Genomic DNA, 27,812 nt, shown 5'->3' on the forward strand with positions numbered 1-27,812 from the left:
TGCTATCTCACCAGGCTTAGACAGTGCCCTCTATTCTAGTTTCTAGCTTCCTAATTCTCAGAGCAGAACCTTCCCAGAGGTTACAAAACTGTATCAAAAGAGTGGTTAGACAAAGAAACTTACATTTTAGGTAGCAAGTCCTTGTTTGTTTAACCAAGTGATTTATAAGCCAGCTATGTGTAAAAATAAACACAAACATTGATCTAGCTCTTCTGAGAAACTATCATTTTAGAGGTGAAAGGCACCAGCTTCAATTACAAATTTCCTGCCTTGTCTAATGCCATTTCTAATTGCTTTTAATTGGCAGAAGTTCAGTTGCTGACCTATGATCTCCAAATGGAAATAGCTTCTAGCAAATGAAAGTAATATGTTTATTTTACTTATTAAAATAATAAGTAAATTATTACTGAGTAATAAGTTGTAATTCTTTCCCAGGTCAAGAACTCTTATTTCATTTCCAATAAACGTTTTCTGTTGACTAATAACTAGTAAAATTGAGCCATTGTCTTCATGCAGGAATGTTTATTTCTTCATTTTAACATTTTATTTTTTGGGAAGTAGAAAAAGCCAGTTTGTCACAAAGAGAAAAGTAAGTTGCATTTATCATGTCGCTGAGGAATGTCCCAAAAGCTTTAATATATAATGAATTGCCAAAAAACTGCAGCAATTTTAAGCATAACAACATTTGACAAACAGGAGATAAATGACTAATTAATCTGTTGTTAGTGATGTTGATCAAGGGAAGAATTACAGAATTGCTTCCCTTCAAGTCATGGCATGGGATCTTTAATGCCCATTTGAACCACAGAATAGACAGATGGAACCATGGTTTAACTTCTCATTTGAAGGCTCACACCCCTAACAATGTAGTATTCCTGCAAAACTGCACCGTCATAGGTGCTAGAAGTATCCGTGTAAGTTTTGGCTTCCATGTTTCTACTGACTCCTGTTGATATGTCCTGGTTCCCAACATCTCGGAGATCAAGGTAAATTTAAAGTATGCCCAGGACGTGAAGAAAGAATCCTTATTAGTTTATTCCAGCTGTTGGTTTTTCACATTATCTCATTTGATCCTCCTCGTCTCAGAAAGCAGTAGCATGACACTGCACTAGTCGTTTGACTTAAACTTTAATTGAAAAAGTGGAAGAAAGGCAGCAGTAGCACACATATACTTTTACAGTAGTTCTTAAGTTTAGCTACTCTTTGTTTAGTAAAAAATAAACAATTTTCAACTGCAGCGCTAAACCATAAGTAACATTCTTATTAACCAGTCCTTTCCTTACTGTATAAGCTGGTCAACTTTTTAACAAAACTCCTTACAAATTTTCACGACTTCACTACACAGACTGCAGCGGTTTAAGAAGGCTGCTCACCACCACCTTTTCAAGGACAATTAGGGATAAGCAATAAATGTTGGCCTTGCAATTGACGTCCACATCCCGTAAATGAAGTAACTGTCTGTTAGTTTTTGTTAAGTTATCATTTGACTGAGAAACAGTTTGCAATTGCCCAAAAGTAGCTTGTAATTTAAACCTACATCCGAACTTAAGGCAAATATTTTTCTGTGTTACACAAGATGAACTGACCAGTCAGAAGTGGGTATACAGTGGGTAGCAATCAACTGCAATAGGCAACATATCAGAAACTTGACAACTTAACAAAAATAACATGACACCTTAATCCAATATTAGCACCTTAACAAATTACAAGTATTTTCCTCAATAAAATATTTATTGAATTCAGTGTTTTAAATTATCACTGTTTATTATGGCCAGTGGAGCTTCAAGGCACACAGCAAATGGTACACTGGGCCCAAATATTTGGATACCTTTGCCCTATAAGTAATCCTCCTATATTTAAAGGACATAAATATGTGACTGGTTTTACATTTTTGGAGTGGCCATAAATGGGCAGTGTATTTGTCATCTATTAAATACATTTTCAGATTTTCCTTTTGCTTGAAGTCGATATACAGGGAAATGAAGGGAGGGAGGTATATAATGGGCAGCCAACCCACTGCCATTCATTTTCCATCGCCACCCAAAGTTAAAATCAGCCGTTATATTCTTACACAAGCTAAAGAAAGTAATATTCTATTTCACTGAGTTAACACCGAACATTCTATTTATTACATGTGCTGGAGATGATGTAAAGACGCTAACATTCACATCCAGTTTTCCTATTAGTTACACTTATGTCATCAATGATTTTATGGAAAGATATCAGTTGAATTGAGTCATAAACAGATACAGTTTGATTTAAGTGATTAACATTTAGAATTGATACAATTCTGTAACTTCTAAACATAAATGTACAATTCAGAATTTTTAAAGTTGATAAAAATACAGTACTCCAAACACAAAAGAGATGTTAGCATTTTCCTGTTGTGTTATTACCTCACAAGCTCCAGATCAGTCTGTACTGCCAACAGGGTGACCACAACTATAATGCTGTTTCCATGGGTCTCTTGTTTATACTTGAAAAAGGAACAAAGCTCATCACCTCCTGAAATGCATGTTCTGGAAATGACAGTACTACATTAAATGTCTTTCTAGTGTACACCCACAAGTTTGTTTCTTTTATATATATTTAAGCATTTTGAACAGTTTACATATGATCAGGTTCTTGATTGAAGGGAACTGAATTTAAGATGATTAAACATGATCGCATATTTGCTCTGTAAACGATTGCTTTACATTTTTTTCATTTCTTAACATTCTATAAACTGATCAATATCATTCCGTGCATCAAGAAACTACACATTTATCCATTTTCTCACTATTGCAGGAATAAGCTAACATTTCAATGTTTGCTTTAGAAATACATAGCATTTATAATATGAAATTTGACATGGATTAGTTATTAGACGTTTTATAATTACTCACTTTTCCACAGATCAACTGACAACTTCAGCTGATCCAAAGAATCATCAAAAGGCTCAGGTTTAGACTCGTCTTCTAGATCTCGGAATGGTTCAAAGTAGGGATGACTCAAAGCTTCAGCAGCCGATAAACGTTTGTCTGCGTCCAACACCAACATTTTCTCCATGAGGTCCACAGCTGCGATAAGTCATTAAAATTTAAAAAGGAAAGAAAACTTTCAACTAAAATTTGCATTCAAAAAAACATTTATGCAGATTTCATTCGCTTCTATTGAAATCTCTGTCAATCTATATTCTTCTTTGGAAAGAAGTCAAAAGCCGTGAAGTAAAATGTCTTAATGTTCCTAAGCAGCAATTCAGCAAGAATGCATAGGGCAGAATTTTGCCCTCGGATGGCGGGCGGGCCCCACCGGCTCGGCGGCGGGCGGACAGCCGACTCCCGCCGCCGAAACGGGGCCCGCCGCCATTTTGAATGGGCGGGCCAATTAAGGCCTGCCCAGCGGCCTGCCCGACAGGAAGCGCTATGTGCTTCCTGTGTGGGGAGGGAATCCCCAACTGTCAAAGTGCGCTCTTTCGCGCATGTGCGTGAAAGAGCGCACTGCTCCCTGACACAAAGTCCTGTCTTAGGGAGATCAGTGACAGGTAAGAAAAGTCAAAAAATAGAAAAATTGAAAAAATTATTAACATGTCCCCCTTATGTGACAATGTCACACGAGATCGGACATGTTAATAAAAAGGACAGAAACTTTATTAGACTTTTAAAAAATGGACATGAAACCTCATCCCACCAGTGGATGAGGTTTCATACTTTATCAGGAGTCCGCTGGGGCTCCTGGCCTTCCCACCAGCCTTAAGGTTGGACGGGCAGGTCTTTAATTATCTTAATTGGCCTGTCAATGGCCTCAATTGGCCATTGACAGGTCGGCGGGCGGACAGCTGATTTCGCTGTCTGCCCACGTTCCTAAAAATTTAAAGGGACCAGGATGACATCGGGGGTTCCTCCCGACGTCATCCCACGTCATTTTCCCGTCAGCAAGTGAGCCCCACCCCCAAATCGCCAACGGGAAAATTCAGGCCATAGAGTGTATTTGGGACAGTTTCTTAGAACAATATGGGATCAGGCTATTTTGGATCTGGTAATGTGTAATGAGGCTGCTTTCACAAATGATCTGAGAAAAGGATCCCCTAGGAAACAGTGACCATAACATGGTAGAATTCAGTTTGAGAGTGAGAAACTTGGGTCGGAAACAATTGTGCTAAACTTAAATAAAGATAATTACAATGGAATGAGGGCAGAGTTGGCTGGAGTGGACTGGAAAAGGAGTTTAGCAGAAAAGACGATTGATGAACAATGGCAAACGTTTAACAAAATAGTTCATGACTCTCAACAAAGATATATCCCAATGAGGAAGAAGGATTCAAGGAAGGGGATAAACCAATCATGGTTAACCAAGGAAGTTAAGGATAGTATCAAATTGAAAGAAAAAAATAACAGCGCAGCAAAGATTAGTGGTAAGCCAGAGGATTGGGAAAGTTTTAAAAACCAACAAAAGATGACCAAAAAATAATAAAGAGGGAGAAAATAAATTTTATGGGTAAACTAGCAAATAATAAAAAATGAAAGTGAGAGCTTCTTTAAATATATAAAAAGGAAGAGAAAGGCCAAAGTGAACATAGGCCCCTTAGAGAGTGAGGCTGGGGAAATAAAATGGGGAACCAGGAAATGGCAGAGGAGTTGAATAAATACTTTGCTTCCGTCTTCACGGTAGAAGATACTAATAGCATTCCAAAAATACTAAATAATCAAAGGGCAAAAGTGGGGGAGGGAATAAATACAATAACTATCACTAGAGAAAAGTACTAGGGAAAATAATGGGGCTAAAAGGTCGATAAGTGCCCTGGACCTGATGGGTTGCATCCTATGATATTAAGGGAAGTAGCTATAGAGATAGAGGATGCACTGGTAGCAATCTTCTAAAAATCCTTAGATTCTGGAAAAGTCCCAGAGGAATAGAGAACAGCCAGTGTAACACCCTTATTCAAAAAGGGAGGGAGACAAAAAACAGGTTAGGCCAGTTAGCTTAACACCTGTCATTGGGAAAATGTTGGAGTCTATTATAAAGGATGTAATAGCAGAGCATTTAGAAATACATAATCTAATTAAGCAGAGTCAGCATGGCTTCACAAAGGGGAAATCATGCCTAACAAATTTATTAGAATTCTTTGAGGAGGTAACAAGCAGGATAAATAAAGGGGACCCAGTAGATGTAATGTATTTGGATTTCCAATCGATAAGGTACTGAACATAAGGCTACTTGATAAGATAAGAGCTCATGGTGTTGGGGGTAGTATATTAGCATGGATAGAGGATTGGCTAACTAATAGAAGACAGAGAATTGGGATAAAGGGGGCATTTTCGGGATGGCAGCCTGTAACTAGTGGAGTGCCACAGGGATCAGTGCTGGGGCCTTAATTATTTACAATATATATTAATGACTTAGATGAGGGAAGTGAATATACTATCACCAAGTTTGTGGATGACAGAAAAATAGGTGGGAAGGCAAGCGGTGAGGATGACACAAGGGGCTGAATTTTGCCGTCGGCGAGCAGGGAGCGGGGCCCGCTTGCCAACGCGTAAAATGACGCGGGATGACGTCGGGGGGAACCTTTTTGAAATCCACAACTCACCCCCCCAACCCCCACATCCCCTATGACCAGCAAACCCCCACCACCAAATTTTCACTCTGGGGCACACCAAGTGTGAAGCATTAAAATGGAAATGTCGTCACAGCGGGAAAACATTTGGGTCTAAAAACTGGTCTAATTGAAGTAATAAGATAAGTAAATAAACAGCAGCTTAAATTACAGTTGTCAGATTTACTTGAAGGAAGCTATGAAACTAATTCAGCATTCACTGGCCATTGTATGCTCCTCTTTCCAAGATCCACAGAATGCATAATGAAGATCAAAACATGGCCAATCAATTACAGACACCATGACAAATGATCACATGCATCCACTGGCTGACTGAAAACTAACAAGGAGAAATGAAGCTAAAAGTTCTGACGCAGCTCCATCAAACAGCAAAATAGGGCTGCAAACTCTGGTATTGCACACAGATGACAAATACTCTTCTGCTTTTAATGCAAAGGAGCACATACCAGAGCAAGTACTCACTAAGTGACTATAATTCAGAGCTTCCATTTGACCTGAAATTCAAGTCTTCAATCTGTAAGTGGTTTATTTTCTCAGCTTGAGGTGCAAAATGCAAAAAGATCAATTTTTTCTGTTGAAACAAATTTTTAGAAACTTTCTGTCAAAAAAAAAATTAGAAATGAATACAAGTAACAAACTAAATTCAGTAAAGGTTGATAATTCTACAAAAACAATTCCTCTGCAGTTGTGGCAGTGGATCGTTTGGAATGTCAGGAATGTTCCGAGGAGCTGCCCGAGGTCATAGTAAGTTACAAGGATAATTGAAACACAGGTCTGAATCACATGAGGCAGATTGATGCCAAAGATGAATAACCAGCAGATTAATGAAAAATCTATTTCTTTTTTGATCTTAAACTGCATAAAACTTTTAAAACCTCAAGGAAATGATGAATTCTCTGCTTATAGAAGGATATTGCTTTCTGTAAGTTGGTGTGCCAGTGGTTGCTGCTGAATGTTTTGTTTTTAGCATCAGTCAGCTATTTGAAAAATCAAGTGGGATAAAAAAAGACACATTATTTTCACAACTAAGTTTTAAACATCAACAGTTTTGTGGGAGCTCTGTAGTTTTGCCTCTAGTGTTGTTACTTTTGTAGGACTGCGAGCACCCGAACATGATGAATTGGTACTATCCTGGCACAACCCAACAGCCTGATATGGCACCACAATTCCAAGTTTGGACAACACAAGCTCTGCCCTCATTGCCCACTCGAGACAGGAAATGTGAAACAGCAAGTTGGCCCTCCAGTAGCATTATTTAAAGGGCCAGGCACCCTGATTGCAGGTAAGTTCGATTTTTGGAACTTATTCTTTTGGAAAGTGTTTGAAAGTACAATAGATTGTTTTTGGAGATGTTTTGGTAAATTTGCCAGAGAGTGCTGCAACATACTCACAGTGTTGGCAGGCGAATATGTGCTTTGTCCACACAAAGGCTACAACAGGAATGGGAGCAACAGTGCTAGTATCTCTGGATCTGGAACATGACAGGGAGATGGAGCAGTGGCTGTGGAGCAGGCAAGCTTTGCACCGCATCCTTTTTCATAAGTTGGAGCCAGACTCCTCCATGCTTCTTGACAGCGACAGGAGGCTACCTGGCAAGCCAGCCAATGCACTCAGCAGCTCAAGGTGCATGCTCACTCAGTGCTGTATTGTATGCCGCCCCATCGAAGTCCTCATCCGAGTACTTTGCAGCAGTTCTTCTTTGGAACCTCACCCTCAGTAGGCACGGTGACTCACCATGTGCTCATCCCAATTCCATGCTGGTCTCCTGGATAAGTGTCTGAGCTGATGGTTTGTTAGTGTCAGATCATGTGATCTTCATCACTAATGTGCTGTTGCCCTCTTTCCTCCTCTAGGGGCTCCTTTGCCTGGGAAGGCCGCATTTCTCGGGTGTCTGAAGGCAGGAACCCAGGGGCGAGGGTTGATGTGAGGGGATGTGGGTGGTGTATGGGATGGAAGAGGGCCACGGTCACACCATTAATAATGCTCTCCATGCCAGGGAGCAGGATGAGGGTGTGCGGGGACCCGAGAAAGGGGAGAAGGCATCCTTAATGTTCTCAACGACGTTGGATGTTACGGGCTCTGTCCCCATGATGCTGAGGGGCATCTCCTCTTGTAGGCTCAGAAGATGCAAGTATCCTTACCTCCCGCCAGCTTTGCTCTGCTCCCTTCTACTGTGTGCCACCTTGTCCTGCAAGAGGCAGGGAAGAACGCCAATAACTATGTAGCACTGTGTTTGGTTGATGTACCTCTCATAGCTGAATACCTGGGGATATTTAGAAGCATGAGAGATGGTTGTAAGGCTGACAGTATTAGTAGGGTTGTGAGGGTGAGGTGGAGTATCTGGATGTTAGCTGTGAGTCCTTAGTGCGAGGGAGACTGACTGGTAGGTGAGTGGTGGAGCTGTGGTGCATTGAGCAGCGTGAGAGGTTGGTGGTGCGCTAGGTATGTCATGTGAAAATGCATTCACCGACCTTGAACACCCGCCAGAGGTCATTAGATCTCTTGTGGCACTGTGGCCAGGCCCTTGGGTGCAGTCTCTGGGAATTGACCTTCCTAGCCACCAGCTCCCACTGCCTTCTGATGGTGGACCTTAAGGGTCTTCTGGCCCCCTTTTGGATCATCACATCGCTCCTGCCCACTTTCAGTGCTAATGCTTTCAGTAGTGCATCTGTCAGCCTCGATACCTCCATCTTCACTGGTTTGCAAGAATTTCCATTGTAGCAACCCTTTTATACAGCTTCCCTTTAAGAGGCAACCTGCCTGTACCAAATGGTCTACAGCAACACTGCTAGCACATCTTTCTGTGTGCAGAGATGACCAGCAGCTTTGAGGAGAAAGCAGCGCCAGGAGACACAGAAATCATTTATATGAATCATATAGATGAATTTTGAGTCTTACCTACTTTGATCTGAACAGATGCGGCCATGCTGTAAATCATAACCAGTGTGTCCAAATATCAAGACACATGAATTTCACACACTGAGTGGAATTTTCTGTGCCCGTTGGCGTTGAGCGTCATGACAGGTATGAGCGGACAATATGGCGGGAGGGCCAAAAATCAATTTCATGACATTGTGAAACCACTTTGCAGCCATCCGCTCCGCCCGTCAATGGTGGACCGCCTTTCCCGCTGTCGGGAACTTCATTTTGATACATCTGCATATCATTATAAGCCCTGCTCGCTGGAATCATCCCCCCCATGCTGGATCATCCGGGTGTGTCAGCATGATTGCACACCGACATGTTTCGCAACTGTACGTAAGCGACGACCACCTGGCGAGCTGTACTTTGCTCGGGATTTCAAGGTTTGTTTGCCTACCTTGCTTCGGGCAGCACTCGCGTTCATTAGCACCAGGCTTCACAGACAGCGCCACATCACTTCTAAGGGGGCACACAGGCAGACCAGCAGTAAGGCAAGGACTGGATTTTCAACAGCTGCAGGGCTAGGGCTTGCTTGGGAAAGGGGGAGAAGCGGCCTCAGGCAAGGGAAGAGGCTGCAGGGTGAGTGCTGTACTGGGGAAGGGGGTATCCCAGGCTGTGTGTGCAGACACATGTTGATCTGTGCAAGTGGCCTCAAGAGGGTGAGGGCTGAGGAGGCAGTCTCCAGAGGAGATGAAGCCAGATGGTGATGTGAGGGCTTGTGAGAGAGAGTGAGTGGTGGTGTCCCTTGAGCTGCTAGTGAGTGAGATGCCAGTGAATGTGTGATGGCCTTGTGAGTGTAAGAGTTTAGAGTGATAAGATAGTTGCCTTACCCTGGTGGCACAGATGAGATCATTCATCTGTTTTCTGCACTGGATGGCCAAACTCTTGTGTGCAGCATTGGCACTGACCACCTCTGCCACTGCCTCCCAAGCTAGAGTTGTGAGACTGATGGGCCTCCTGCGGCCAGAGTGGTGGTAGACGACATCGCGGCGGACCTCCATGGTATCCAGAAGGCATCCCAGGGACGTGTCACAGAATCAGAGGGGCTGCACTCTTCTTGGCTTTTGGGGCCATGTCTTCACCGCTGCCTTCACTGCAAACATTGGGCAGAATTTTCTGGCTGACATGCGGGTGGTGGAGCCTGCATGTCAACGCTTAAAATGTCGCGTGAGCGTCCCGACGTCCGCGTCTGGCATCGCGATATTTCAGTCGGCGGGTGCGCACAGCAGAGGGACGCGTGCCCGCCATTAATTAAAGGCCTCGTTAAGGCCCTTAACTTGCCAATTGTCCAGTGTTTTGAGGGGCCCGTGTGAACTTCGGGTTGGCGCACGGGCCCAACGGGCAGGCGTGTAGGAGATTTTTTAATAAAACTCATGCAATGTCAGGATATGTAGACTCAGAGGGGTTGTTCATGTTTTACACAAAGTTTTAATTGCAGAAAGTGTTTAAAAGTTGCCTGTTTGATTGGGCCTGCAGCTTTCCAGTGGACTCCATTTAGCCTGGGGGTATGGGTTCTGACATCTCCACTGGAGGCAGCTCCTCTGAGGAGGAAGGGAGGGATAGAATAAGGAGGAGGCCAGGAGTGGACAATCAGTCTCCAGGGGAACCACCTTTGGGAGGCCAGGCGCAGGCACAAGGGGCACAGGGCCAAGAGGTTGTCCAAGGTGCAAGGGTCCGCAGAAGACGCCACTATCCTGCTGCCAGGGTATACAGGCGGCGAAGCAGCTACCTCAATATGACTGAGGTGCAGTGCCGAAGGAGGATCCGACTCTCAAGGGAGACAGTTACCTATATCTGTCAGATGATTGGCCCTGAGGTATCTCCTAACTGTGCGGGTGGACACCCCATGCCAGTGGCTCTGAAGCTCACAGCTGCCCTTAACTTTTCTGCCTCTGGCTCCTTCCAGGGCTCGGTGGGTGATCTTTGTGGTGTCTCCCAATCAGCTGTCCACACTTGTCAAGCAGGTTACAGATGCTCTGTTCAGATGGGTATTGACCTTCATTCACTTCCGCTGCGACCAGGCAAGTCAGACACAGCGAGCCAGAGGCTTCGCGGCCATTGCTGGCTTCCCCCGTGTCCAGGGTGCAATAGACTGTACACATGTGGCCATCATGGCGCCAGCAGGTGAGCCCGGTGCCTTCATCAACAGGAAGGGCTTCCACTCCATGAACGTGCAGATAGTGTGTAATCACAGGATGCTGATTCTACAAGTCTGTGCAAGGTACCCAGGCAGCTCCCACAATGCCCACATCCTCAGACACTCCCAGGTGCCGGGGCTCTTCAGTGCTCTGGCTCGGCTGGATGGATGGCTGCTGGGTGACAAGGGCTATCCCCTGCGAAGGTGGCTCATGACGCCTCTCAGCCATCCAAGAAAAGAAGCTGAGCAGCGGTACAATAGAAGCCACGGCACCACAAGGGCTGTGGTGGAGAGAACCATCGGTCTTCTCAAGATGCGCTTCCGTTGTCTGGACCGCTCAGGGGGCGCAGTCCAGTACCCCCCAGATAGCGTCTCTCTGATAGTGGACACATTTGGCGTCCATCACTTTGAATAGCACATGGGTCTTAGTGCCCATGGCAAGGAGGCGCAACTAGGTGCGGCGCCGCTGCCAGAAGCTGGCACTTGGCCACAACACCTTGAGGCTCCCCTTCCACCATCTCATCACCATCAATAAGACATGTGTTGGAGTTCTGAGTATGTGTCTAGCGGCCTCCCCTGCAGGTTGCCCCCAGACTACTCAAATGCGACAAACACCAACATATGCTGCGGGGAGAACCCATTTTCTCCTCAACCACTAAGGCTGATGTAAGCATGGTCAGTATCCGTTTGCCCACCCGTGTGCCAAATGCCCAATGCAGTAACAACAGCAAGACGTGGCTGGGGGGGGGGGGGGGCGCTCAAAGACTAAGGCTACCTGCTGGGTCAAATGGCCAAGGCTGACATGGTACTCACCCTTCCAGAGCGCAGCAAATCATTGAATCGCTTACGGCACTGCGGGCCTGTGCGCCGCACATCATCATGGGCGCTGACAGCGTCACCAACCTCCTCCCACGCCTGCCTGGTGACATGGGGGGCCCTCCTCCTCCCATCATCCGGATACAATACATCTGGACGGCTGGAAACCTCTTGCAGGAGGACAGCAAGGCAGGCATCGGAGAAGCGAGGGGCACAGTGGCCCCCCTGCTGGCCCCTCCTGCAGCCTGCCTCCCCTCCTCCTGCTCATACTGCTGTCCACTTGGACCTCCCTCTCTCTCTCCCCGAGTGGCCATGGTGCACTGCCTCAAGCAGGCTGACTGGCCACTCTTTATACAGACTGCTGGCTCCCCATTGGATCCGGCGGTCTGAACATGCCCGCCTCCGTGACTATTTTCCCGTTCTCCACGGGAGTTGCTAACCCGCTGGGCGGGCCTTAATTGGCCCGCCCGTGGAAAAAAGCGGCGCGGCCCATTTTGGCGGCGGCAATTGGCTGCCCGCCCACTGCCGAGTCAATCGGGCCCGCCCGCCCGTCAAGAGCAAAATTCTGGCCATTGAGAAGTGTGCGCACATTTGCAGTTTAAATATGATGCCCTGCATGAGGAAGAGGTGAGGTAATGGTGTGGCAGGCAAATCGGAGGCTGCCCGCCAGCGAGACAGCGTGTTTCCTGTGGCTGCGTAATTAATGAGGCAGGACGGTGACGATATGGCGCAAAAAGCCGCCATTGCGGCCGGCGGGTAAAACGTCCCTATTCCTACCCTCTACCGCACTTAGTGCAAATCCGGGACGATTCCGCCCTATGTCTAAGTATTTGTCCCAATATCATGTAATAGCACATCAGAAGATACATTACGATTCGTGTCCTACAGTTCACAATCGCCCCCTGTAGCCGGCTCCATTCCTTCTTGCGGGATTTATTTAAGTGTTGTTACTGGTGGGACAGGCCCGAAATTGATTTCCCTTGTCAGCTGATCTACCTGCGGCGGACCAACAGGCACTGGCAGCTCACCCCAAATAGGTAGTTGAAGCCCAAGGACCACTTTGTGGCAACCTTTGGGCTTCTCAGTAAAGGTACATCTGCCTCCTCTGCACTGATTCTGGGTCTGTACACACATCTACTCTACATACTGACAAAGAAGGGGCACAGAGTCAAATTGACTGGAGTTCAACAACAAAAAAGACATGACATTGCCATAATTTTCGGACTATAATGTGCTCCCAAATAGACATTCATGATTCAAAAATCAAAAGTGTCTTATCACCAGGTACAATACACTCCTAGAATTCTGCAATACTGTGGTCATGGTGTCATTATTCCCCAGGGCATGACAGGCCAGTTGCAAGTGATGGTTTTCAGTTCTAACAGGCTGAGGGACCTGTTTGAGAGTGCCACACTTCCAGAGGAGACCTGCACTTCCTGCCTCTTACATAATCTACCACCTAAACTCTCTGGACAAGGAGTATCAAAATAATTATCCCATAACTGGTTTTGGATGACATCCTACTGCTTATGATGCCAATTGAGCCCTTTGATGGATTGATGCCATGCAATCCCCAGATGGATTGCCTCGGAAGAGAATGGTCATCAAGTCAATCTTGAAAGAAACACTTCAGATTGCACTGTTTAACCCTCATGCAGGAAGCAATTTTCTTTTGTAGCTACCCTGTTTCCTTGTTAGAGTTTCCATCCTTCTAACCATATGTGGTCTGAGGCAGGGAAATTGACATCTGGGCTGAGTTCCTCTGTGAGACTAATAAAAGGACCCAAACCTTTGCCAGGGAAATATAATTGATCCCAAAAAGGATCAACTGCATTCCCTTGGAGGCCCATTTACTGGCTGAAAAATTATCCACTTCAAATTGTTACCTGGTAGAACACACACTCAATCTTCTAGACCAAATTTTCAGGAAAAAATGTTAAATTTAGACAATTACAATAATAAGGGTATTACAAACTTCAAACTGTGGGAAGGAAATGGGAGAGAAAATCTACACTCAGTTTAGAAATTTGAGTAGGAATAACAAAATTATTGCTCTGGGAAATTTCACTTATCCAATTATCAATTTGGATGGAGAGGGAGTAAATGGAGAAAGGGGAATGGAGTTCCTAAAACACATAAAGGACTTGTTTCTCAAACAGTATGTTAGTAGCCCTACAAAGGTGAGGGGAATGCTAGGTCATATTTTCAGTGATAAAATAAATCATATAAGCAAGCTACGTGTGAGTGAGCACCTTGGGAGTAGGGTAATATATTATACAGTATGATAAGATTTAAGGTCCAATTAAAAAGTGAAAAGTCAAAACAGAAAGTGGAACAACAGATTGGATTAAGGCAGATTTTAGAAAGCTAAGGAGAAAACTAGCTGAGGTAAGGTGGATGGAGAAATTGATATACGGGAGCATAGCGCAAAATAAAGTTTGCAACATAACAGAATAAGTATAATCCATTAAAGCAGGAACATTTTAGTAGTTTTAGAATGCAATGAATAAATAAACTGGCTGCAAACCAATTCAAATTGATGAACAGGGTCTTTGTGTGCTGTAAGAATAATAATAATGAAAACATAAAGAAGGTTTTGAGAAATTAAGAAAAATGGTTAAAAGCAGGATAATTGAAGCAGTATGAGGGAACAAATTTAAAAAACACAAAAGGAATAGTGAAGTATTTTACAAGAGCATTAGTAAAAATAGAATTGTTCAAAGCGAGGCCTGAGAGGATTGTCAATTTGTAGAGAATGATGAAAAATGGCACATAGATGTAATGAGCATTTTGCATTAAGTATTTACTAAGGAGGATATCAGAGGTGAATCCTAAGTGGATTAGAGCAAGGTAATCAATCTTATGATGAATAAAAAGAATAAAAAGAACGTTTTTGCAAATTTAGTCTGGCTAAAAAAGAAAAGAAAATAGCAGGGTCTGATGGAATACATTCATGAACCTGAGAGAGATGAGGAAGGACATTTTTGAGGCCCATAGAAATTACATTTCAGAGCTTTATTGAGCGATTGTGTGCCAAAAACCTGGAGAATAGCCAATGTAGTAAAAAGGGAGACGGAACTAATCCAGGTAATTATGGGTCAGTTAACTGAACATCTATGGTAAAGAAAAAATTAAAGTCACGAAGAATTAAATCACCACACAGTGAAAATAATTAGAAGTAGCAAGCACAGATTTGAAGAGGTATGATCATACTTGGCATTTTTTTAAGAAGGTAACGGACATGATAGCTTGGGGAAATGCAGTGCACATAGAGTGCAGGGACTTTCGGGAAGCCTTTTACAAGGTACCACATTGGAGATTACTTGAGAAGACTAAGGGTATGGAATTAGTGGGAGGAGAGAAAACAGGATTAAAAATTAAGAGGTGTCAACCTTAGCTCGTTTGTAGCACTGATTGTGTCAGAAGGTTGTGGGTTCAAGTCCTATTCCAGATATTTGAGTACATAATCTAAGTTGGCACTTCTGTAGAACTGAGGGAGTGCTGCACTGTTGGAGCTGCTGTCTTTTGGTAAAACACCAAACCGAAATCCTGTCTGCTCTTTCAGACGGATGAAAAAAATACCCCAGCAATGTTCAAAGAAGAGCAGGGGAGTTTCCCCAGTGCCGCGGTCAATATTTATTCCTCAATGAACAATTAATGATCAGCTCATTTCTTTAATTGCTGTTTGTGGAACCTTGCTGTGTGCAAATTGGCTGTTGTGTTTAGTATATTACAATAGTAACTACTTTTTAAAAGTACTTATTTTGTTGTAAAGCACTTTGGTTATGAAAGGCACTATAAAACTTAGAGTGAGGAACATGCTGTGCCTCAGATTAAAGATTGTAAACAATTTCGCTACTGCTGCCAACGGCGTGTGAAGCCAGATCTGTTCTGAATCTATTCCATTTAGTATGGTGGCAATGCTGCAGATGTGGTCTGTGTGAAGACCTCTGACAGTACGCTCCTGTGAGGCAAGCAGCTTTCTTCTCACTCCTGAGCTCCTGAAGTCTTTAATGAAAGCAAAATGCTGCGGATGCTGGAGCTCTGAAACAAAAACAGAAAGTGCTGGAAAAACTCAGCAGGTCTGGCAGCATCTGTGGAGAGAGAAACAGAGTTAACGTTTTGAACCCAATGTGACTCTTCTTCAGAACTCGAAGAAGGGTCACATTGGACTCTAAGAGTTAAATCTGCTTCTCTCTTCACAGATGCTGCCAGACCTTCTGGGTTTTTCCAGCATTTTCAGTTTTCATTCCTATAGTCTTTGGGCAGGATTTTCAAGTCGTCGGGCGGGCGGGCGCGGCAGGTGGGCCCGGGAGCGGCCGGGAAACCACCCGCCGCCCCCAAGGCCATGTTTTAACGCTGGCTGGCCATTAACAGGCAGCCAGCATGAAAGGCGTGTTGAGAAGCTCAGCACTGTCGGGGTGGCAGTGGGAAGAGGGCGAGCGCAAAAGTCTGTGCGTGCGTGGGGGAGCGTGACCTGAAAGCTCCCTGAAGCCTCAAGGAGCTGAAGAGTTTAAAAATCAAAAATAAAGATTTTGAAATTCAGAAAGAAATGTCCCCACATAGGACTCACTCACATGAACAGAAACATAATAAAAGTTACGTCAAAACATTTTTAACGAATGTCGGAAGCCTCATCCTGCCCGTGGATGAGGTCTCCTCAAAAATGCAAAGGCCGCCTGACCAATTCGCCCACCCGCCAACCGTAAGGTTGGACAGGCAGCGAAAAATAGCAGTTAATTAATACTTTAATGGCCTTAATAGGCCTCTTAATTGTTGGCAAATGCGCTGCTGACTCTCATGCATGCTCACTGACCGAAATATTGCGTGAGTGCGCGATGACATCGGGATGCTCACCCGACATTATCGTGCGCTATTTCACGCTCAGGCATGTTGGGCGCGCGCTCGCATGCCAAGTGGAAAATCCTGCCCTTTATTTGTCCCCAGTAGATCTACAAGAGAACATTGTGGTCTAGCGTGCTCAGTCTTAGCTGGCCTTGCCACTAGTACCTGCTCCTGTGCACATGTGCTAGTCACATCACCAACACACCCCTCACCCTTCAACCCAGTTACTGTGCCAATGTTTGTGCTGGTGCTTGAGAACGATGGGACATGTGGTGGTGACTCCTCCAAGATTCTCCTCCTCTGAGGGGTATTCATTAGAGGGATCTGGCTGTTGAGAAGGACCCAGAGAAAAGATAAGAGTTAGAATGGCATTTGGTGTCTTCACAGTCAGAGAAGACATGCATCACTGTAATTTGATCGAGTCAAGCTGGCTGAATGTGCCTAATGAAGAGGTATAGGTAATTGTCAGAGACCCTGTTCAGTGAAGATTTCAGCCTCGAAAAGCCTGATGCATACAGCTCTGGAAGGCCCATAAATTTCCACAGCTTGTTATTCAGGTTCATTGATGATCTTTAGGTTAGCTGGTCTTCCCACAGATTTGATCCTCTCAGTTAGTGTGCTGTTTTGTCCTACAGAAAGAGTGGGGGAGTGGGTGTGTGGGGTTTATCCTGCTACTGCTTCTTCCCCCTCTCAGCAAGATGCAAGCAGGGTGAGGAAGCATTGAATGGGATGCTTATGTACACCATGTGAAGTGAGGGAGAAATACTGAGAGAAGTTAATGATTGTAAGCAAAGAAGAGGCAAGTGTGTTTGGAATGAGCACTGGTAGTGTGGCCTTATACTGGACAATGAAGGAAATGTGACTTATTTCTCAGATGATTCTTCTTCCAGCACCCTGGAAACATACGAAACCAGATTGAAATGCAACTTTACTTTAAGAGGTGCATCCCCATTTTAAATAGGCCTTTGGCTGTCCTGCCAGAAATTGCATCCAGAGTGGGCAGGCTTCCGGTTGGGTCAGGCATTTCAATGGGAAAGCTGCAGGTGAGATTTTAATGAGACCCAGGAGTTACAATAGCCTGGATTTATTTTTGGCCACAAAGATGAGTTTTAAACCAAAACCAAAACTTACCCACCGAAAAGTGGTCCAGAGTTAAAATTCAGACTATGTCTCTCTCTCTCTCTCTCTCTCTCTCTCCAACTCACTCAGTCAATTTCTCCTGTCTCTGTCTAAACCTCTCTCACCGACTGTCTGAACTTCATTCCTTTAACGGAACTTCTCTTTCTTACTCGATCTGAACTGTCCGTCCTTGCTCTTCACCTCCTCTTAACACGTTTATTCACCCGAGGTTCACTTCACTGTTTCTTTATTCTCAGCTATGGCTCAGTGGTGGCATTCTCACCTCTGTCAGAAGGTTGTGAATTAAGCTACATTCCAGATAGACTAATGCTTCAGTGTTGGACTGAAGGAGTACTTAATTTTTGAAGGGGCCATCTTTCAAATAAACCAAAGTCTCATTTGCACTTTCAAGTAGATGTAAAAGATCTCACGGGCCATTTGCAGACCACCAGAGGAGTTCACCTGGTGTCCTCACCAATATTTATCCATAAACTACCAGTACCACCAAAACTGATTATTTGATCATTAACTTTACTGCTATTCATGGGACCTTACTGTGCACAAATTGGCTGCTGTTTCTCCTTGTATTAACAGTGACTACACTTCAAAAAATACTTAATTAGCTGTGAAGCTCTTGGGACGTCCTGAGGTAATATATAAATGCAAGTTCTTCCTTTTGTTCTTCTTCCCCTTTCCTTCCCCATTATTTCCCCCCTTTCCTCAGTCCTAGAGATGTGGAAGATAGAGGTAGGCTGGGTTGGTGTTATTAGCATTTTAAGATCAAAAGCCGGTGAAGAATATCTGTAAGCCCAGATGTGATCAGTGTCTGAGCCAGGCATTGTGGAGCTCATGTGGCTGTTGCTTCTGTTTCGCTGCCTCTATACTCTTGGTAACTATGTGGATCCTATCCACACTGTTGTTTCCTAGTCATTTCTGCCTCAACTGCTTTTACCTGTTTGAGTTTCCAGGATTTCAGGTGGGGCATTGGGCTTGGATTTGGGGCCATTAAAAGGATCAAGAACAAGAGGGCGCAGATTTAAAGTGATTTGCAAAAGAAGCAGTTTGACGTGAGAAAAAACTTTTTCACAGAACGAGTGGTTCAGGTCTGTAATGCACTGCGTGGAAGTGTGGTGGAGGCAGGTTCAATCGAGGTATTCAAGAGGGCATTAGATGATTATTTGAATAGAAACAATGTGCAAGGGTACGGGGAAAAGGTAGGGCAATGGCACTAGGTCATAATGCTCATTTGGAGAGCCGGTGCAGACATGATGGGCCGAATGGCCTCCTTCTGTGCCATTAAGATTCTGTGAGATTCTGTAATTAACAATACCACTGTTGATGGATTTGGACTAAATGCACTAATTGCAGCAAATGAACAACTCCCAGCCTGGGAATTCAAACAGGTAAAACCAGCTCACCACAACTGAGCAGGCAAACAGAGTGGAGGCGGAGTGCACATTTGCAAAAAAGTGTAAATGTATGATCGGATGCCCATCCCTGCTCATTCTCTCGCAGCACAAAAGAATGCTGCTGTGGCAGTAAAGCATGTGTATAAAGGTATGCTTTTCTTCTGCATTATTATGCATCCAAAACCCCATGCGTGTGTGTGTGTGTGTGTGTGTGTGTGCGTGCGTGTGTGAACAGTATAACAAATGTGCTTCACACACTACGGCTACTGCTCTCAAATTGCTGGTGTAGTATAGCTGTCGGCTTAAATTCAACATGAGAAAGACTTGTGATCTTTCGCAAAATATTGGAACAAAAGCCTATTCCAAAACATATCTAAAATACGAACAGAAGTATCTTATACTTTTTAAATGTTTCCCGATAATGCAACATTGAACAAACATTTCTTAATGGCCCCAAACTTCCATGGAGTGGCAATCACCATCGGATTGCCACTCCACTCCTTTTCACTTACCCTAGACTGGAGCTGCACATTTCTCAGCAGTCCCGGGTCAGAAGTCCAGGCGCATTTCTCGCCTGGGCATCCAACCCAGGCCTGCTGAGAAATGTGCAATGTAGCAGCTCCTGGAGGCCTTCAGTGCAGTACAGGATCACCAAAGGAAGTGAAGCTGTAAACCAGTAAGTTTAAAGGTCCCAGCCACAGACAGGAGAGAAGGTAAGTGTCTAAAGTGGGAAGGATGGGTAAGGGAGTAGCACTGTCTGGGGGGCAGGGGTGTGGGGTGGGGAGTTGAACATTGCTAGAGTGCTAGAGGTTCTAGAGTGCTTTGACACTCCAGCTGATTCACTTAGAGTTTTGTTGGTTTTATATCTGCTATGAAAAACTCAAGTAAGGGTAAGTTTAGGGCAAACAGACCAAGTCTGCATGGTTCTGGCCAATCACCAAGCAATCCAGGCAGATTGAAACCAGCAATAGGAAGTTTAAGCTTCCCCTGTTAATACCAGTGATGTGCTTACATCAAGACTTCCGATGGGTCCTGCATGTATCTTTCGGGGTACCTCCGGTCTCCGACTATCTGGAAACCGGCAAATCTGGGCCAATAATTTCACGGGTCTTTGTACCTTTGGATAACCTGTCGTGTATCAATATGGTATGTAAGAATGAAGGAAATTCACTTAAGCACTTCAGCAGCTACTCAATGATAAGTGTCCTGGGATCCCACAGAATAGTTATATTTTACATGTAATCATTGCCTCAACAATTTACATGTCATGAGTGCAGTAGTTGAGCCATGGATAAGAAATCTAATTTTCTAATTTAACGGTTGAAGTTAAATTCCCATTGCTAAAGATCACACAAATAAGTATTTATAAAAGATATTCAAGTTTTGACCATGTGGACTTCATCAAATGACAAAGGTTTAAAATTGGAAGTGAGTTCAAATGGTAATTCACAGTGGGGAAAAAACAGTTCTTTTAATACTTTAGTAAATGCTAAGAATTGAATTGACTTTATTTATGTGTGAGCTTTATGTTTATGGGGGAGGAGGTTGCAAAGTGGTATTGTCATTGGACTAGTATTCCAGAAGGCCCACAGGTTCAACTCCCACCATGACAACTAATAGAATTTAAATTCAATTAATAAAAATCTGAAAGCGCAAAACTAGTCTGAGTAATAGTGACCATGAAACCATTGTCTATTGTCATGAAAACCCACCTGGTTCATTATTATCCTTTGGGAGAGGAAATATGCCAACCTTACCTGGTCTGGCCTACATGTGTGTTCAGACCCACAGCAATGTGGTTGACTCTTAACTGCCCTCTGAAATGGCCTAGCAAGCCACTCAGTTGTAGCAAACCACTACAAAGTCTACAAAAAGAAATGAAACCAGACAGACCTAGGCACCAGAAATGACGACAACAAACCCAGCCCAGTCAGCCCCAAAAAGTCCTCCTTACTAACATCTGAGGGCTTGTGCCAAAATTGGGAAAGCAAGCATCAGCTTGACATAGTTATACTCCACTTGCCTGGGTGAGTGCAACTCCAACAACACTCAAGGAGCTTGTCAACATCCAGGACAAAGCAGCCTGCTTGATTGGCACCCCATCCATCATCTTAAACATTCACTCCCTCCACCGCCACCACACAGTGGCAGCAGTGGGTACCATCTACAAGATGCACTGCAGCAACTCACCAAGGCTCCTTTGACAGCACCTTCCAAACCCGCAATCTCTACCAGGATAAGGGCAGCAGGTGCATGGGAACACCACCACCTGCAAGTTCCCCTGCAGGCCACACTTGCATCCTAACTTGGAACAATATCAACCATTCCTTCATTGTTACTGGGTCAAAATCATGGAACTCCCTTCCCAAAAGCACTGTGGGTGTACCTACACCACATGGACTGCAGCTGTTCATGGCGGCAGCTCACCACCACCTTCTCAAGGGCAATTAGGGATGAGCAATAATTGCTGGCCTAGCCAGTAGTGCCCATATCCTGTGAAAGAATTTTTTAAAAACTTACCTAAAGGACTGGCATTAGGAAATAGGGAAGTAAAGTCTTTTTTCTTAATGTAGGGTAGAGTTCTGATATAACGTCGAGCCTAAAAATGAAAATAAATGTCTCAGAGATTGTAGGACAGCCATAAATTATCTAATTTTATGTTACACTGGAGCCAGCTTGAAATCTATGAACATGGGAATACTCCAATGTACGGAACAAATAACAAATGGAGTTGACAGATTGTCAAAGGACAGAGAGAAGACAACTGAGAAAAAAGTTACTAAGGTTGAAATCAGCCTTTGGGAGTGAGTATAAACAGAAATATTGAAAATTAGTTGAGCAGCAAAGCGAATTACAAAATAATTCAACATTTAAAACAGAAAGAAATTGAAGAAAAGTGTGGTATGAAGATGTAATACATTAGACATTAGTAAAGCACAGAAGAAGCACAACTTAAGAACATATGGAGACCCATGCATTAAGTATAAATTAAATTGACTCAATCAATTTGAAAGTAACGTGCAAAAGTTTTCCCTTTGGGCACAATCATTGATCCGGGGGAAAATTGCCTTCAAAATTGTGCTGATTTTGCAAAGTAAATTTTTTGCACAAGTTTCCACTCAAACTTATTTTCATTTCGCTGAACCTAAAATCTTCCATGAGACAGTGTAATCAAACAGCATTTTAGAGTGTATTTTTAAAAAGAATTTGCATTCACAGAATCACACAGTGCAGAAGAAGCCATTCGGCCCATCAAGTCTGCACCAACACGTGAGAAACACCTGACCTACCTACCTAATTCCAATTACCAGCATTTGGCCCATAGCCTTGAACGTTATGACGTGCCAAATGCTCATCCGGGTACTTTTTAAAGGATGTGAGGCAACCCGCCTCCACCACCCTCCCAGGCAGCGCATTCCAGACCATCACCACCCTCTGGGTAAAAAGGTTTCTCCTCACATCCCCCCTAAACCTCCTGCCCCTCATCTTGAACTTATGTCCCCTCGTGACTGACCCTTCAAATAAGGGGAACAGCTGCTCCCTATCCGCCCTGTCCATGCCCCTCATAATCTTGTACACCTCGATCAGGTCGCCCCTCAGTCTTCTCTGCTCCAACGAAAACAATCCGTCTATCCAACCTCTCTTCATAACTTAAATGCTTCTTCCCAGGAAACATCCTGGTGAATCTCCTCTGCACCCCCTCCAGTGCAATCACATCCTTCCTATAATGTGGCGACCAGAACTGCATACAGTACTCCAGCTGGGGCCTCACTAAGGTTTTATACAACTCCAACATGACCTCCCTACTTTTGTAATCTATGCCTCGATTGATAAAGGCAAGTGTCCCATATGCTTTTATTACCACTCCACTAACATGCCCCTCCGCCTTCAGAGACCTATGGACACACACACCAAGGTCCCTTTGTTCCTCAGAACTTCCTAGTGTCATGCGATTCATTGAATACTTCCTTGTCAAATTACTCCTTCCAAAGTGTATCACCTCACACTTTTCAGGATTAAATTCCATCTGCCACTTATCTGCCCATGTGACCATCCTGTCTATATCTTCCTGTAGCTCAAGACACTCAACCTCACTGTTAACCACCCGGCCAATCTTTGTGTCATCCGCAAACTTACTAATCCTACCCCCCACATAGTCATCTATGTCGTTTATATAAATGATGAATAATAGGGGGCCCAGCACAGATCCCTGTGGTTCGCCACTGGACACTGGCATCCAGTCACTATAGCAGCCTTCTGTCATCACCCTCAGTCTCCTACAACTAAGCCAATTTTGAATCCACCTTATCAAATTACCCTGTATCCCATGTACATTTGCCTTCTTTATAAGTCTCCCATGTGGGACCTTGTCAAAGGCTTTGCTGAAATCCATATAAACTACATCAACTACACTACCCTCTTCTACATGCCTGGTCACCTCCTCAAAAAATTCAATCAAATTTGTTATGCATGAGCTCCCTCTGACAAAGCCATGCTGACTATCCCTGATCAAACCTTGCCTCTCCAAGTGGAGATAGATTCTCTCCTTCAGAATTTTCTCCAATAGTTTCTCTACCACTGACGTGAGACTCACTGTTCTGTAATTCCCTGGCTTATCTCTATAACCCTTCTTAAATAGCGGAACCACATTAGCTGTTCTCCAGTCCTCGGGCACCTCCCCCATGGCCAGAGAGGAATTAAAAATTTGGGTCAGAGCCCCTCCGATCCCCTCCCTTGCCTCCCTCAGCAGTCTGGGACACAAATCATCTGGACCTAGAGATTTGTCCACTTTTAAGCCTGCCAACACCTCCAATACCTTGTCACTCCCTATATCAATTTGCTCAAGAACCTTGCAGTCTCTCTCCCCGAGTTCCATACCTTCATCCTCATTCTCTTGGGTGAAGACGAATGTGAAGTATTCGTTCAACATTCTACCGATGTCCTCTGGCTCCACCCATAGATTGCCCCCTAGGTCCCTACTCTTTCCCTGGTTATCCTCTTCCCACTGATATACTTATAGAATATCTTGGGATTTTCCCTACTTTTACCAGCCAGAGCTTTCTCATATCCCCTTTTTGTTCTCCTAATTGCTTTCTTAAGCTCCACCCTGCATTTTCGGCACTCCACTAATGCCTCCGCTGATTTGCTCCCCTTGTACCTGCTAAAAGCCCCTCTTTTCCTTCTCATTGTACCCTGAATATCTCTGGTCATCCATGGTTCTCTGGACTTGTTACTCCTTCCTATCACCTTAGAGGGAACATGTTGAGCCTGTACCTTCCCCATTTCCTTTGTGAACACCCCCCACTGGTCTTCTGTAGATTTCCCCACAAGTAGCTGTTCCCAGTCTACCTTGGCCAGATCCTGCCTTATTTTACTAAAATCCGCTCTCCCCCAATCCAAAACATTTTTTTGCAACTTGTCTATTTCTTTGTCCATAACAAGCTTAAATTGTTCCATGTTGTGGTCGCTATCACTAAAATGCTCCCCCACCACCATCTCAGCCGGCTTCATTCCCCAGAATTAGGTCCAGCACTGCGCCGTCCCTTGTTGGACCCTCTACATATTGACCTAAAAAGCTCTCCTGTACACATTTCAAGAAATCCTCTCCATCCAAGTCCTTAATGCCATGTCTCCCAATTAATGTTGGGAAAGTTGAAATCACCTAATATAATTACCCTATTGTTATTGTTTTTATGCACCTCCACAAATTGTGTACATATTTGCTCTTTAATTTCCCGCTGGCTTTCTGGGGGTCTATAATAAACAACTAACAATGTGGCTGCCCCTTTTTTATTCCTAAGCTCTACCCACAAAGCTTCATTCGATGCCCCCTCCAAGATATCATCTCTCCTTACTGCAGTAACTGACTCCTTAACTAATAATGCAATGCCTCCTCCTCTTTTACCCCCTTCCCTGTCTCGCCTGAAGATTCTATATCCCGGAATGTTGAGCTGCCAAATCTGTCCTTCTCTCAGCCACGTCTCTGTGATGGCTACTATATCACAATTCCACGTGTCAATCCTCACCCTTAACTCATCCGTTTTACCTGTAATACTCCTGGCATTAAAGTAGAGGCCATCCAGCCTTGCTTTACTCCCTTGAAACTTAATGCAGCTGTACTCCCTCTGATTTGATTGTTTTACTGTATTATGATGTGTCCCTATTCTGCTAACATTCTGTGTCCCCTCCCCCTGCCGAATTAGTTTAAACTCCTCCCAACAGCACTAGCAAACCCGCCCGCAAGGATGTTAATCCCGCTCTGGTTCAGATGTAGACCGTCCCACTTGTACAGGTCCCACTTTCGCCAGAAACGGTCCCAGTGATCCAGGAATCTAAAACCCTCCCTCCTGCACCAACTCTTAAGCCACGTATTCATCTGCGCTATTCTCCTATTTCTGTGCTCGCTAGCACGTGGCACTGGGAGTAATCCAGAGATTACAACCCGAGAGGTCCTGCTTTTTAGTCTACTGCCTAACTCCCTGAATTCTTGATGCAAGACCTCATCCCTCTTTCTACCTATGTCACTGGTACCAACATGTACCATGACCTCTGCCTGATCACCCTCCCCCTTCAGGATGCCCTGCAGCCGTTCAGTGACATCCCAGACCCTGGCACTAGGGAGGCAACACACCACCCTGGAGTCACGTTGACGGCCACAGTAGCGCCTATCTGTTCCCCTGACTATAGAATCCCCTATTACTATTGTTCGTCCTCTCTTCCTCCCCTCCTGTACAGACAGGCTGCTTGTGGTGCCAGAAGCTTGGCTCTGCCTGCACACCCTGGAGGAACCAGCCTCCAAAATGGAATACCGATTTGCGAGTGGGACCCCGGGGGACTCCTGAACTGCCTGCCTGTTTCTCTTGGACTGCCTGGTGGTCACCCATTCCCTTCCTTCCTCAATTAGAAGTAATTTATTAATATTTGTATATCAACCTGCTCAATTTGATCAATATAGCTGATAATAAGTACATCACAAAAATTAAGCATTTTTAATCAGACTATTTCGTTTACCAGCAATGAATATCCCAATTTTAAATAACTGAAATAGAATTTTAAAAACTATACAGAAGCACTTACTAGTTATATTGGTGTACAATAGTCAGTTCCTTTGTGAATTAAAAAGTTAATACTTAAAAGCTTTGAAAATATGCCGATTAGTGCCTTTGTGCCTAACGGCGTAATTTCAAGAGCCTCTTTGAAGTCTCACAGACAGGCACAATTGATGGAAACTTGCCAGAGTGAGTAATTCAATCTGGGGCATGGCCAGTTTAGTAGGTGGGGCTGGCTTCCAGCAACATGTTTTTAAATTGGTGCAAAAGATTGTGGAAAGTGGATTTGGCTGGACATAAGTTGCCCTTGAAATTTTAAGATTTTTTGTATGATTGGGCCAATTTTGGAGGAATTTCGCTGAAAATATGTGTGTAAACTAACAAACTCCAGATCTTTATGTAGTGGTTAATGTTTAGAAATTAGGAGGTGTGGCGGGGGGGGGGGGGGGTTGCAGATGGGGAAAAGGGGAAGTTCAATGTCTAACTTTGCAATTCTTAATAGAAGCACACAGACAAACCTATAAGTGGCTCTGTTTAAACCAAATGCTAAAGCACTCTACATAATTATTATAGTGTGCCCTTAAAAATCAAGAGAAAATGTGTAAAAGACATTAATAATGGGATGAAGTATTTCAAAATGTATATGCACTATATCAAACTGAATGCCATGTGCAGTTTGTAAAATCACTAAAACGTTGCATTACCTCAATGCTGTCTAATTTTTGAATGAAGTCAGTACCAGGAGTTCCTGTTATCTTCATAATCTGTGCTAGCTGATCAAGGTCTAGCTCTTTTGGTCAAGAATCAATTACTGGTATTAAAACAAGCAACTATCAGATTCTTAATTTGTCTATAATTATTAACAGAAGCAGGTCAAATAAAATGATTCTAATTTCTGGCATACAACGCATTTACTGTAATATTTAATACGCATTTACTGTAGTATTTAATAAAGAGACTGAATCACAAATGGGACTAATCTGCCTAAAAAAACCTTCTGCAAAAAATAAACATCTAAATTAAATAAAGTGCTTGAATCAATAAGAAACACAAAATGTACTGCTAGGAAATAGAAACAGTTTAATAAGTTATAATTATTATAACTTATTGTGGGTGTTAGGAATGAATTTTAGGTTTAAAGTTTAAGTTTGTATTTCTGTATTTGTGTTGAGAAAAGGTCAAGTTGAGTTTTAGTTTCACTATAAAAGCTGCCTGCATTTCTCGTGAGTTTTACGACTCTTGGGGAGAAGTTAAAGCAAACAAGAGTAAAAAAAACTGTGCTGTTGCCTAGCAACAGGGGTCCAGTGAGGCAGGGCCGGGCCCACCCACCCACACAGAAAAAACAGCAGTTTGAGTTCAGTTGGAAGAAGGTGCCAGAACAGGCAGGACATGAAAAGAGACAGATGGCAAGCCCCAAGCTAAAGAAGAAAATAATTCAATCTGATCCCAAGGCCAAGGAGTGAGACAGAAACAGGAGAAAGTCCCATGAAGACCTTCTAGTCAAAGGATGGACAGGGACCTAGAAAAGGTCCTGTTAACTGAAGTTAAGAGTGAGGAGCAGACGAAAGCTCCAAGCTTCAAGCTTGAAGAGAAGAAAAGCTGCAGGAAGCAGATTTAAAGCAAAACAGCTTGTGAGAAATCAGAAGGTCTAAAGAGACAACTGAAGGGCTGTAACTCTTTATGGACATGTGAAGCAATGGTGTACTGTTGGCATGGCTGAACATTTGAGAGAGAGTGCATGGAAGGAAGTTTGAATGCATGTGGTGACCCACAGGAGAGGAACATTGGAAGCAGAGTTCGAAACCCTGGAGGTGGACCCTTGCGCAAGACGTCTGAGAGAAAGCATCGGTTTGGGAAAAGATTCCAAAGCGAATTCTTGGAGAGTAGAGATTGGAAACCCTCTTGTGAAAGACCGAGTT

At 43.9% G+C, this 27,812-nt stretch overlaps 1 protein-coding gene across 4 annotated transcripts in view; it reads right to left on the reverse strand.

The window, feature by feature from the left end:
• Positions 1–521: 521 nt before the first annotated feature.
• Positions 522–27,812, reverse strand: part of LOC144683534 (mitogen-activated protein kinase 13-like) — an 80,557-nt gene continuing 53,266 nt past the window's right edge. For 3 of the 4 annotated variants that reach the window (XM_078546624.1, XM_078546622.1, XM_078546621.1), the window contains 4 exons: positions 26,598–26,677; positions 21,365–21,443; positions 2,886–3,059; positions 522–2,519 (listed from right to left, as the gene is read on the reverse strand). In XM_078546624.1, coding sequence (XP_078402750.1) covers positions 2,443–2,519; positions 2,886–3,059; positions 21,365–21,443; positions 26,598–26,677 — 410 coding nt within the window. In that variant the 3' untranslated portion in view covers positions 522–2,442. The remainder of the gene's footprint in view (positions 2,520–2,885; positions 3,060–21,364; positions 21,444–26,597; positions 26,678–27,812) is intronic. The other variant, XM_078546623.1, reaches the window with a different exon arrangement.

This window comes from Cetorhinus maximus, chromosome 8 (assembly GCF_964194155.1).
Source record: "Cetorhinus maximus chromosome 8, sCetMax3.hap1.1, whole genome shotgun sequence".
Lineage (NCBI taxonomy): Eukaryota > Metazoa > Chordata > Chondrichthyes > Lamniformes > Cetorhinidae > Cetorhinus > Cetorhinus maximus.